The sequence below is a fragment of the Geotrypetes seraphini genome, chromosome 4 (genome assembly GCF_902459505.1).
Source record: "Geotrypetes seraphini chromosome 4, aGeoSer1.1, whole genome shotgun sequence".
Classification (NCBI taxonomy): Eukaryota; Metazoa; Chordata; class Amphibia; order Gymnophiona; family Dermophiidae; genus Geotrypetes; species Geotrypetes seraphini.
The window spans coordinates 189,387,964-189,401,006 of NC_047087.1; the positions used below are offsets into that span (position 1 = coordinate 189,387,964).

Consider the following 13,043-nt stretch of genomic DNA (forward strand, 5'->3'; position numbering starts at 1 on the left):
ACTTTTGATTGAATTTTTCAAGAAACCATACAAACAGAAAAAGAGATAACAGGTCATGAGACATATAGTACTTATTTAACTATAGTTGACAATAGTGACCAGAGAGAAACTGACATGTAGAGGCACAATTCGAAACATAAATCATGCCTTCTAGCATGTACAGAAAAACAGTGAACAAAGCATTAAGAAGGTAAAATCTTGTAAATGTAGAGCATATCTCTGCAGCAAAAATACAGTATAATTATATCTGAGCAGTATAAGTTTATCAAGAATATAAAAGCAAAAACACCCTATGATGTAGCTAGAAAATTGATGTTAGCCCTCTGCCATAGGTATCCAAATCTTTTCAACCTTAGACTTGGTAAGCAAGTTATAGGATGCCAGGTTCTCATACTTATGGGTTAACATTCCAATGGCACACCAGAATGTTGTATTGAGTAAATTAGCAGATTTCCAGTTAGAGAGAATCATCTGGATGGTTAGTGCGATTAGTATGACAAACAATTTTTCCTGGTCAATTGTCAGTGAGAACTTGAGATCTGAAAATGAGTATCTCAAAAGTTAGGTTTGAAGAAATGGGGAGGTATTTACGGATGAGTTCCCATACACCATTCCAGAAGTTTTGTATAATGGGCAAGATAAAAAACATATGTTTGAAATCCCCAAGATCGGAGAGACAATGCCAGCAAAGGTTAGATTCTACTAGTCCGGCCCTGTGTAATTTGCTTGAGGTCCAGAAGGCCCCATGAAAAAAGAAGTAGAAGGATTGCATTAAGTTGGTAGAAAGAGTGGGTCTGTATATTTTCGTAAAGAGTGTTGACCATTGTGTGAATGTGCCATTCCAGGATGAAACGTCTAACCAGTTCTTTGAAGATTTCAGTAGCAAGGGGAAATGGAAATCTCTGAAAACCTTATAGTACAGTGAAGTAGTGTGACCTAGAGAATGACCCAGTTGATATAGGGAGTTATCTTTGGATGATGTCGGAGTAGATAAAGCTAGAGGCCATTTAATTTTATATATGCAGTGAGTTAATTGGATCTATCCATATAGTTCAGCGGAGGGAAGCCGGAATGTGAGTTTTAGGTCTACAAAGGAGATTATGGTTGAATTTTTGATGATTTGGTTTAGGGACCATATACCTTTGTTTATCCACAGTGGCCAAAAAACAGGTTTATTTCCAGTCATAATACTATTATTGTACCAGATAGGAGCCTGGAAAGTTTGTAAATTGGATGAGTGGAATACATTTTCCAATTTAATAAGTGCTAATCGAGTAGTGTGTATTGTAGCAAATTGATGTGGAATGTGAGCCTTAGACAGATAGGGAACACATTTCAATGGAATAGGATGTATGAGATTTGAATCAATAGCGTGCCATCCTGGTAAACAAGTTTCTGAATGTGTTGTAGATATCCATATGGTACCATAGCGCAAGATAGCAGCAAGGTGGTAAAAATAAAAATTGTAGAAGCCCATACCACCTTGTTGTTTCGGGGCTTTCAAAGAGGTTAAGGCAATGCGAGATAAGGTTTTTTTCCAGATAAATTCAGTTTCTATTTTATCAATATCTTTGTAGAATTTACTAGGGGCTAGTATTGGACTCATATTAAGGTAGTAGTTAATAATGGGGGTGATAATCATTTTTGTTGTCTCTATACGACCCCACCACATGAGGTTAAATGGAGACCAGGTATTAGTTAATTTGTGGATTTTAGTTATTAGGATTTGTAAATTTTCAGACATAAGAATGTCCCTTTCTTTGTAAAACAAAACACCCAGGTATTTTATGTGTGAGGGAGACCATTTTAAAAGAGTAGCTCCAAAATCGGATTGAAAGGTGTTATTGTTAAGGGGCATGGCCTCCAATTTTTCACAATTAATACGGTATCCAGAAGTTTTAGAGAAGCAAGATATGACTCAACAAGGCTCGTAGTGAAGAATTGGTATTTGTGAAGAATATGAGGAGATCATCAGCATAGGCTAGAATTTTGTAGGAGGTGTGCCCGACAGCAATACCAGTAATGAAGGTGTCCTGGCGTATGGCAATAAGAAGTGGTTCAAGCACTAAAGGGCATAGAGGGCATCCCTGTCTAGTTCCTCTCGTGAGGGAGATGGGAGCAGAATTGTGCCATTAATTTTGAATTTCGAGACAGGGGAGGTACAGTGTTCCCCTGGTCATTCGCGGTATTTTCCGACCGCGAACCGCCGACCAGGAGAGGACAGCTAGAGAGGCAGGAGAGAGCTGCTTTGACACGCAGCTCCTGATTGGTAAGGCCCGACTTTAGTGCAGGAAGAGGCGGTCAGAGCAAACAGTGAGTGATTTCCTTTACTCACCGGTGCTCCGGCTGCTCTCTCCTGCCTCTCACGCTGCCCTCTCCAGTCTCCCCCATGAAAAACCGTATTCAAGGCTTTTCAAGATTCACGGGGGTTCTGTGAATATCGGGGGAGTACTGTATATAGGATTCTAATCCAATCTATAAAATGATCTGTGAAACCAAACCAGGTTAGGACTTTAAATAGATGGGACCATTCAACCATGTCAAATTCCTTTTCTGCATCGAGCTATGGAAGGATTTTTATTTTGAGCAACTATATCAATTAAATCATGGAAGGTATGGGCATTATCTTCAATGAATCTACCCTTTCATAAATCCTACTTGATCTGGGTAGATCAAAGTGAGTAAAATTGTTTCCAGTCGGGTTGCAAGAATTTTAGCTAAGATTTTACAGTCCAGATTTAGTAAAGAAATGGGCCTATAGTTAGCTACTTTGGTGGTGTCCCTACCTGGTTTGGGGATCAGAATCACCTGGGCGGCCACAAAATTAATCTGGTCAGAGGGGTGTATTCTAAGCTAGTTATAGAGAACTAGCAGTTTAGGGGTGAGTTCAATAGCAACAAGTTTATAAAATTCCACATTAAACCCATCCTCCCGGGGTGTTTTTTGTGTTGCTAATGACTTAATAGCAAGTAGGATCTCTTCAACCGTAATAGGTTCCTCTTGGCTTGGGCTCAGAAATAATATGATGGGAGAAGTCTTTGAGGAATTCCTGGGAGGGGGAATTTGTTTCAGAAATTTGAGAAGAGAAAAGAGAGGAGTAGAAGATGGAAAATTCGAGGGCTATATCAGAATCTTGTGTGAGAACTTTAGCTTGTGTTGAAATGATAGAAGCAATTCTAGATTTTTGGTTTTTAAGATATCTGCCAGATTTATTTGCAGAAGCGTAATGTCCGGATTTTGCTATAATATCTTGGTATGCTAATGAACTTGTAAGTTTATTATATTTATATTTGAGTTGGATTAGTTTGGATAATAAAGATTTGTCACCAGATTGTATATGTAGCTTTTCAAGGGAATAAATTTCCGATTCTAACAGAGAAGCCTTAGCTTGCTTAGATTTTTTTTCCCATGCGACATAACTTATAATTTCACCTCTCAGAGTGGCTTCAAAGGCCTCCCATAAAGTATTATAAGAGGAAATGGAGTTAGAATTGTTGAGGAAAAAAAAAATCCAGAAATGGCCCATTTATCTTGAGTACAAGAGCTTCATCTAGAAGAAGAGATGTATTCAATCTCCAATGAGAGGTAGGAGAGCGGGTATTAAGAGCTAAGTCTATACTAATAAGCGAATGATCCGATATAGTAATAGGTAGGATGGATGCATCTTTGATAGAAGGCATAAGTGATTTAGAGATCAGAAAGAAATCAATGCGTGTATATGTTTGATGTGGCAATGAGTAGAACGTGAAGTCTTTATCTAGAGGTTGGAGGGTTCTCCATGGGTCTATGAAACCAAAATCTTTGATTAAATCATGTAGAGCATACCACATGCTGGGAGGTTGGTAGTGTGAAGATGAATGTCTATCAAGAATTCTGTCAGGAGGCAAACTGAAATCACCACCAATTATGATGGGATGGGATGAATATTTTAGAATGATATTGCGAAGATCAGGGATGAACTCTTTACAATCACAGTTAGGGGTGTAGATAGTCAGTATGGAGAATATATGTTCTGCAATTTGAAATTTACTAACAGCCCATCTACCTGACTCATCAAAGGCCTGCTGCAGAATAGTGTTATGCAGGGACTTTTTAATAAGGATGGAGACTCCACATTTTTTAGAGATGGCAAGAGCATGTATGAGAGTCTCAGCCCATCCAAATTGTAATTTTGAAGAATCCTCTTGGTTCAGATGAGTTTCTTGTAGTAGAAGGATATCAGCATTTTTATGAGTGGCATAGGACGAGATTTTCTTTCTTTTGATAGGGTGATTCAGCTAGCTATTTTAATACAAGACATAGGGTGGTGTAATTGAATAGAACTTTAGAAGAGTATAACAGGTGGCATTAGAGGATAAGGTGTATAAGCATTGCTGCAGAGAAGGGGGAAGAATGGAGGATTGTGTGGCGTGCAAGACTTTACTGATTAGTGTAAATGTATGTGTGACAACCAGGGACATTGCACGGGCCGCAGGAGAAACAGACAGTCCCCTGATGCGTGTGGATATATTATAAAATAAAACTGAGAATCTATAAATTAGTGAGTGTAGCGGTATATTCCAGATTAGGGAACATACCGGAAGTGTGAAAAATGGAAGAGAAATTCATATGGGAGATCGTTCCATATCTTAAAAAGGGGAAAAACCTTAATGATTGTAAGACAGTTGGATATACATATCTAATTTATATATATATATATATATATATATATATATATATATATATATATATATATATATATATATACACACACATACACACACACACATACACACGTAGATAAAATATAAGTAAATGAGTGGAATTCAGTGTTTGGGTTAGCATTAAAATGGTAGTTTCCCCTAATATATTGGACATATTATATACGAGTATAAAAGAAGAAAAATGCAATAAAACATTTCTGCAGGATGAGAAGTACATTAAAGGAGCAGGTATTAAAAAGCAATAACTAGATAATTGGAAGGAAAGGAGAGAAATTCATATATGGAATACAATTGATATCTAAAGGAAAGCATAACATTAAATTAATATAATGAAAATAGTATCCATTATAATAAAACCTTCAAGAACTAATTAAAAGTTAATAGACAATCAGTTCATTTCAAAATGTTCAGAGACCAACAGAGTGAAAGTAGCAACAGGAGTTAATTGCAATTTGAGGTTCAACGAGGCGTGAAGTAATGTTTACATAAGATAAAGGTAGTTAATCACAAAGAAGATAAGAACTGTGAAATCAATGACTCAAATCAATTATGTGGAGCAAGGAGCAGCATAAATAATATATAACCAATGGATTAGCGTAGTAAAAGGAAACCCATAATATAATAACAGCAACAGGCTTCTCTGAGGGAAATAATATACAAAAGATTGGAAAAAGTTCATGAATCAGTGTAAGAGAAAAGTATATTATTCACGTAAAGTTTTAAGTAAAATCAGCCTTATAAGCAGGGTATAAAAGTTATATTACCTAAAGTAAAGAAATAGATATAGTTAAGAAAAAGAAATTTAAAACATATAATATTGTCAAAGCACATAAATTCAAGAACACCTTTGTAAGGGATTAACAAGTCAAAATAGAAATATAGAGGGATAACATTATCAAACACAGTTTAAAAAGAGTTCATGACAAAACGGAAATTCATTAAGTAATAATTATATAGCAGAGACATTTAGCAAAATAGTCACGGGACCTGAGAACTAAATAGAGCAATGCCACTAAATAGATTACCAAACAGAGTATCGAGAAGAAATAAAGAAAAAGATCGGAGATAAAAATCAGACTATCAATGTAAAAGCAACGTAAATCTGGGCGTTTGAGGTGTATAAAATCTACGGACGTAAAATTGAGAAAGCAAAGTACATATATGAGGGGCTCATGCACGTTGAAGAAAAGCACAGATAAGAGTATTTAAGTTAAAAGTTAGCATCCAAGCTACGCCTATACACCCCTAACTACCCCCTCCGCTCCAAAGCAGAACAAAGCCTCAGCATTCCCGCAGGGAGATCCCTCCAAATGAGTACAGCGTACAAAAGATCCTACAGCCATTTCCTACTTCAGCTATGAAACCGACTACCCACACAGATCAGGTCGCTAGACTCACTAATGACCTTCCGCAGAGCAGTAAAGACTTCCCTTTTCTGCCAATCGAGCCATTAAAAACTGCCTTCTCAATATACTTCTACTAGTACTCTTCGCTATGACCAGTCTGTTCTCTAGAATAAGCTCTGTTATTGTCTACTATAACCTATTTGTTGTCATGACTAGTCTGTTTTCAAACGATTGTTAATGTCTACTTGTAACCCTGAGCTTCTGGGAGAACAGGATAGAAACTGAAATAAATAAATAAGATGAGGAAAGATAGATATAATTCATTAAGTGTGTATCGTGAGCAGGTTGCGTGTAAAACCAAGGAGCAGGAGTTGTGATTTAAAACCTCATTGAGATGCAGGGAAAAAGATTAATGCAGTATCGACAATAAGAAAATGATTTGTAAATTCATTAGAAGATGAGAAGAGAACAGAATATAAATTAAAAACAAATTCATTTAATCATTGAGTTATTTAATATAAATAATTTCATTAGTAACTATTGCAACTTTCTTTGTTTTTGTTTTTCTTCATCTGTTTCATAAATCACATAAAATGAGAGAAGGGTAGTTAGGAGGAGGAGTGCAGTCAAAGAGTAAAAACATAGAAGAAATAAGTTGAGAATATTAAGTAAAATGGAGGAGGGGGGAGAAATTAGCATAACTGAAAACAGCATGAGCAGAGGAATGAACAAGATGGAGATAGGAAAAGAGAAAGCAGGAGAAAAAAGGCGCCAAAATTAATATACAGAGATGGCAAGTAAAAACCAATTTATTAGGGTCGGACAGAAATGAAAAAATATAAATAAAATAGTACCATAATATTTCTCCGTGGGTTCCGAGTGTAGTATAAAGATACAGCTAAGATGAGCGGAATAAAAACAAAGAGGTTGAGAAAGGAAGGAGACCTACATATGCAAAAGGGGTGAAAGCTGGAGACCTACATATGCAAAAGGGGTGAAAGTTTAACTATAGAGCACGTGTACTCACAACAATCTTCTATAGACATTTTAGAAAACAGAGCTTTATGTGAAACCGAATATAGAACTGTCATCAAAAATTAACACCAGTAGCAAGAACCATGAAGTATATAGAAGTCTTCGGCAGCTTGCAAGATCGAAGACACAGAGCAAAAGCTGCAGGGCTTTAACAAACGGCCAAGAAGCCAGGTGGATCATTGGAAGACAGAATATGGAGAAGAATCAGCCCATTTTGGTTTGGGGAATCCAGGTCTGTAGTAACAAAGGATCTGAATAGGTTGCCGTTGAATTACAGTGTATAACTTTCATTTGGGCAGGGTAGAACAAGCCATACCGTGCACCGAGGTCCTTGAGATACTGTCACATGGATAAAAACAGCTTGCGCTTGGCGGCCAGGTCCAGGTCCTGGCTGTGCCAGGTCCAGGACAATCAAAATCTTGCACCCCTGGTAGATAGTAGAAGATTTACTCTTTAACACCAGTAGAATTTGTAAAGCCTGGAGATATCGGAGCAGTTTGGCGATGATGGGTCTGGGATATTTAGAATTGGGGTTTAGCCTGGAAGAAGAGTGATGCACTCATTCAAACTCCAGTGATGCATCAAATTCCATATTTAAGAACTTAGGGATCCATTTAGAAAGGCAAGAAAGTATATCAATTCCTTTGGTGCCCTCGATCAGACCCAGGATTCTAATATTATTCCTACGGCTTCTGTTAGAAAGATCTTCCAGCTCATCAGTGAGTTTTTGGTTTTTTTTAGTTCAAATATTTTTATTGGTTTTAGAAAAGCAAAAACAAAATGACAAAATAAGAGCTTCCAAGGAAGAACAGGTACAACCGGGTAATAACACCCATCAAGTAATGGTCATCTGTGTTATGTTTGATCTGAGGCATTGATTTTTCAATTGTTGCAGTTCTGATGGTAAGAGATCTGATGGTAAGAGATTCAAGTTTATGATTAGAATAGTCCATTTGTGTATGAATTTCCTCTAATTCGGCTCTCATATCTCTTGAAATGGCCATATGAGTCTTCAAAAGTTCTTTAATCTTTTGTAGTTCAGACAGCACGCTGATTTCCTCTGAGTCAGCCAATTCAGGCTTTTCAGGAGAAAGTGGTGTAGATTTCAAATGTTTCACACTTGATGGGGAAGGGACCTGAGAGTCAACTTTTTTTGAAGTTGCCTTGATGTAGAAAGATCACAGCAAAAAAATAGATAAAAAAACAATATCGAGAGCTGCAGATTATAAGCGATTATTTTGCTGAGCGTCGGGAGCTCTCTCTCTCTCAAGCAGCCATGCAGAACGAGGTCACACTGGAAGTCAAAAAATGTAAGCACCAACCACATTACTATTGGAATTAGAAGGCGCTACTGCTGTGGTGTCAGTACAAAAGTGGTAACAAAAATAGGGTTCAAGTACAATTTTTGAATGTTCAATTAGGTTACCAGAGAAACTTTCAAGCCTTGATTTCACAGGACACTGCATGAGAAGTCAAAAATGGTGCTTATTTTATAGAGACTCAACATAAACAACCTCTCACCAAAAATATAAATAGGGTTATTCCACATCAAGTGGACCAATTTTGAAAACTGTCCACGCTTGAATAAAATTTTGTGTGGATATTCACTAGGGTCTCAAACTAAGGGCTCCTTTTACTAAACCACAGAACAGTTTCTTACCGGGGGCAGGCGAATAAATGCTCCAATGCTCATTCAATTCCTATGAGCGTTGGAGCATTTACCTCGCTGACAGCTCCTCTATGGTTTAGTAAAACCCAACATAAATCATGCAAAATTTTTCAACTAGATCTCTATTGGTTCAAGACTTGCAGTCAGTGAATGGAGGTCACCTTGAAAGTGCCACGCTCTGCATAACATAAAACAGCCACTTTAGGAAATGCAGCCCAACAAAATCAGTCAATTTATTGGACTAGTACAACCCCTGGTACTAAGTTCCCGTGCAAAGTTTGGGAGCTTGCCTCCTTTTTTATGTCAGAATGTATAACAGATCCCAGATACAGTAAAAGCTGTTCTTTATTTCAAACAGTCCTAAAATTACCTGACGTGAGCTATGCTTTGCCCAAATGGGGTTGCATCAGGAGTAACATTCTAAAACACATAGATCAAATCATAATATTACACAAAAAAGAACACTTCAAAGGGGATCCAAATATAAATTATGAACCAACAAATACATATATGTCACAGTATTAAAAACACAGTGTTAATTTAATGCACATAAATGTTGGTTCAGTACCATGGCTGCAACCAAATCTCACTAGAAACAAGCTCCACCAATCCATAACTTCACTCTAAATAACCTTAATTTAGCATGATTTTTTAAAATCAGTTTTTTGATTGAACATTTTGAATTATAGACTGTATGTGATTTTTTGACGTAACAGTCCTATTGATGCATTATTTTAGAACTACATTTCCCTTGACAGAAAGAAAGAAGGGGGGAAGGGAGAAAGACAGACAGAAAGAAAGAAGGGGAGGGGTATATTTGTCTATTTTTGTATAGTTGTTACTGAAGTGACATTGCATATTTTAAAATTTTAAAGTCATCTGCCTTGACCTCTTTGAAAAAACCCCGAATATAAATGATAATTAACATTTTCTCTGCATACAGTGTGCTTTGTGTTTTTTGAAATTTTATTGTTGGTAGATCATTTTTATTTGGTCATTTTAAAAGTAGCTCGCAAACCAAAAAAGTGTGGGCACCCATGATCTAAGTGGTCAATTCAGCTCTTATGCCACTCACAGTGACAGGCCAAACTAATCCTAGATGTTCAATGGTAAGGCGTGTGTGGCTCTTGGCTCTAAATAACCACATAAATGCCCTGAAGTTAAACAGGTACCACTTAATATTCAGAACAGTGCCCAATTAACTTGGCGTGTAAAGTTAGGACAGCCTCTTCTTCTCTCCAGTCAAACACCTCTGAATATTGAGACCCTAAGTTTATATGCAAATATTCAGCCATTGTTGAGGGGACAGTATATAATCACAGCTCTGTCCCACTTCCACCTAACTTCTGCCCCCCAAATCAGATTTTTTTTGCATGTAAATCTCCAGACAATGTCATAAGCATCTATTTCTCCATGTAATATACTATTTCAGACTTAGAAAATTACCCCTTAGGCTGGTACAAAAGGGTCTGCATACTCTGCACCTACTGCTTCTGCAGGCAGAGGGAAAGGGGCAAACTTTGCATGTGCATCTGAAGGGGAGGGGGAGTTCCCAGTTCAAAACCCACTGCTGTTCCTTGTAATCTGGGACAAGTCACTTAACCCTCAATTGCCCTAGGCATAAATATTAGATTATGAGCCCTCCAGTGGTAGGGAAATTCTTAGTGCTCCTGAACATAGCTACTTTGAGCTACTACTGAAAAAGGTGTGAGCAAAAGCCAAAATACCATATATACTCGAATATAAGTCAATACCCCCATAAAGGAGGAAAATGGTTGACTCAAATATAAGTCGGGGGCTTAATATTCAAGTGCCATGCCCTGCCAGGATCTGCACTGTGTCCCCTCTGTCACGCCCTCCCCTGCAATGTTCTGCACTCAGCCCCCCTCCCTGCCAAGTTTGCACCCAGCCCCCTTCCCTCCCTGCCCTGCACTCAGTCCCATTCCCTGCCAGGCTGTGAACCAAGCCCCCTTCCCTGCCAGGCTCTGAATACTGTCCCACCTTCCTTCCCTGTACCCTCTGCCCCCTAAAAAAGAGCCAACCTCATCAGTGATGTCACAATGGCTTGAGTGTCCCATACTCCCCTCTGCCCTCTAACCCAACCAGCAGATTAACCCTTCCCCTTAACTTAAACCACCTAGTGGTAGGCCGGGACAGGAGAGATCCCTCCTGTCTCCTACCCCAGTGGACACTAACAATTACCACCCTCCCGCCTTCCCTCCCTCGTGTACCTGTTGGTTCCCTGGTGGTCCAGCGTGTATCCCACACTGAAATCCTCCAGAAGATTGTAAAGGTAAGTAGCCAGCGGCACACCCAGGCCGGCTTGCAGCAGCTAGCTTTTCGTGCTGCTGGCTGGCCCTGCACCGCTCCTTAATAGGATGCCGCGACTATGCTGTAACCAAAATTATAAAACCACTCTTCCATGATTGAGTGAGTGCCCTATTTGTGGTGCCAGTATTTGTTCAAGGAGTATAATCCGCACAGATTAAGAGTTAAGGCTTGCTGCATTTGGGCAGACTGGATAAACTATATGGATCTTTATCTGCTGTCATATGCTATGTTACAATGTAAGTGAAGCCTGAGAAATAAATTGGACTTCTTATATTCCATGTTCTATAATACTTGCAGGACTAATCTATTTGCATCCATTTCTATATACAGCATTGGACCAGATGAACTGATCAAGGTGTCTGATTTTATCAACAATCCCAAGGTGAGGCTAGAATAAAATCACAAAGAAAAGTTGCTTGTGGAAGAAATGAAAACTTGCAAGACCCATTATGGTAATTCAACCAAGGGACCATCAATACATCAAACATAAATCCATCGGCGCAATAAACAATGCAACCAAAATATTAGCACTACTGTAGGTATTTGACTTGTCAAATCTGAATGTGTCATTTCTCCAGTTTTCTCCTTACGCTGCCATACAACCAGAGCAGGACACCTCCTCTCTGCAACCTATCAGAGATCAAATGCCTAGAATCTAAACTGCTCTCCAATGGCATGCGGTGAGGGCTTTCAGAAGATTCAATGAATCCCTAAGCTCTACAGCCCTGCTTTTTTATTTGTTGTTTACTTTTTACTTGATGCAGTTTGATTTGTTGAGTAGTTAGCCAACTCAACTGGTCACACTGCATTAAACAAAAAAAAAAAAAAAGAAGAGCCCTTGGGCTGGGGATTCTCCAAACCCCCTAAAAGGCCCCGACTACTGATTTGAATTTGATTGGCTGAGCAGCATCTGCCTATTGCCTGCTCAACCAATCAGGGCCTGTTGCCTGCTCAAGTAACCAGGGTCATTAGGGGATGGGGTGAATCTACGGAAGGTCCTGACCACATGCCACTGCTGCTCTCTCTCCTTCTGACTGGCGTATAACCTGTTTATATCCTGTATGGCTGGGACATAGACAGTGAACAAATTTCAACAAACAAACAATCTGTAACCATAACTTATGCCACAGAACACTGGCAAGTAATAGCAATATCAGAGCTGAGTTTGAGTGGGCAAGAAAAACTGGAAAATTAGAGTTGGCAGATAGGGTAGCAAAAACAGGCAAAAATTAATGCAAGAGAGAAACAGGAACAAGAAAAGGTCCAGACAAACAGCTGAGCAAAAACAGGGGAGGACTTAGGTGAACAATAGCAAAACAAGTTAGTCCCAGAATCCCAAGGAGTCATCACCTCCAAAAGGATCCAGAGTGCAAAGTGGTTTATATAGTGCAGCTAGGATGGCCCTGTCCTTGCTGGTTACAATGGTGAAGGCAGAACTAACATAAGTACTGAAGATCCTGCCAAGAGTGTTCCCTGTTCAAGCAAATCCATGGGTCTTTAGCTGGGCTTAACTTCATGAAAGCAATGTATTCAAACATTATCATTATTTTATTTATTTTTTTTTAAAAAAAACTTATATTCCACTTAAAACCTAAATGGATTACAACAAGAACATACACAATCAAGGCATCATCACAAATATCTAAAACACACTATATCTACGTATCAGCTGTCAATCACAAACAAATCTAAATGGCAACACGTCTTTTACAAACAGAAAACAAACGTTAGGGCTAAATGGCCACTGGAGGAAGGTAAATAGTGGTGTGCCACAGAGATCTGTACTGGGACTGGTGATATTTAACTTGTTTATAAATGACCTGGAAACTGGAACTACAAGTGAGGTGATTAAATTTGCAGATGACACTAAACTGTTCAAAGTTGTTAAAACGCATGCAGACTGAAAACTGCAGGAAGACCTTAAGAAATTGGAAGGCTGGGCATCCAAATGGCAGATGA

The 13,043-nt window shown here is 38.6% G+C and overlaps 2 protein-coding genes across 7 annotated transcripts in view; one reads left to right on the plus strand and one right to left on the minus strand.

The window, feature by feature from the left end:
* The window catches only part of LRRC20 (leucine rich repeat containing 20), a 368,748-nt gene that overhangs the window by 196,539 nt on the left and 159,166 nt on the right, over positions 1-13,043 (minus strand). The gene's annotated exons all lie outside the window — the stretch shown is intronic.
* The window catches only part of LOC117359083, a 112,032-nt gene that overhangs the window by 83,848 nt on the left and 15,141 nt on the right, over positions 1-13,043 (plus strand). Inside the window, exon 7 of the mRNA XM_033941256.1 lies at positions 11,415-11,466. Within this exon, the coding sequence (XP_033797147.1) occupies positions 11,415-11,466 (52 nt within the window). The remainder of the gene's footprint in view (positions 1-11,414; positions 11,467-13,043) is intronic.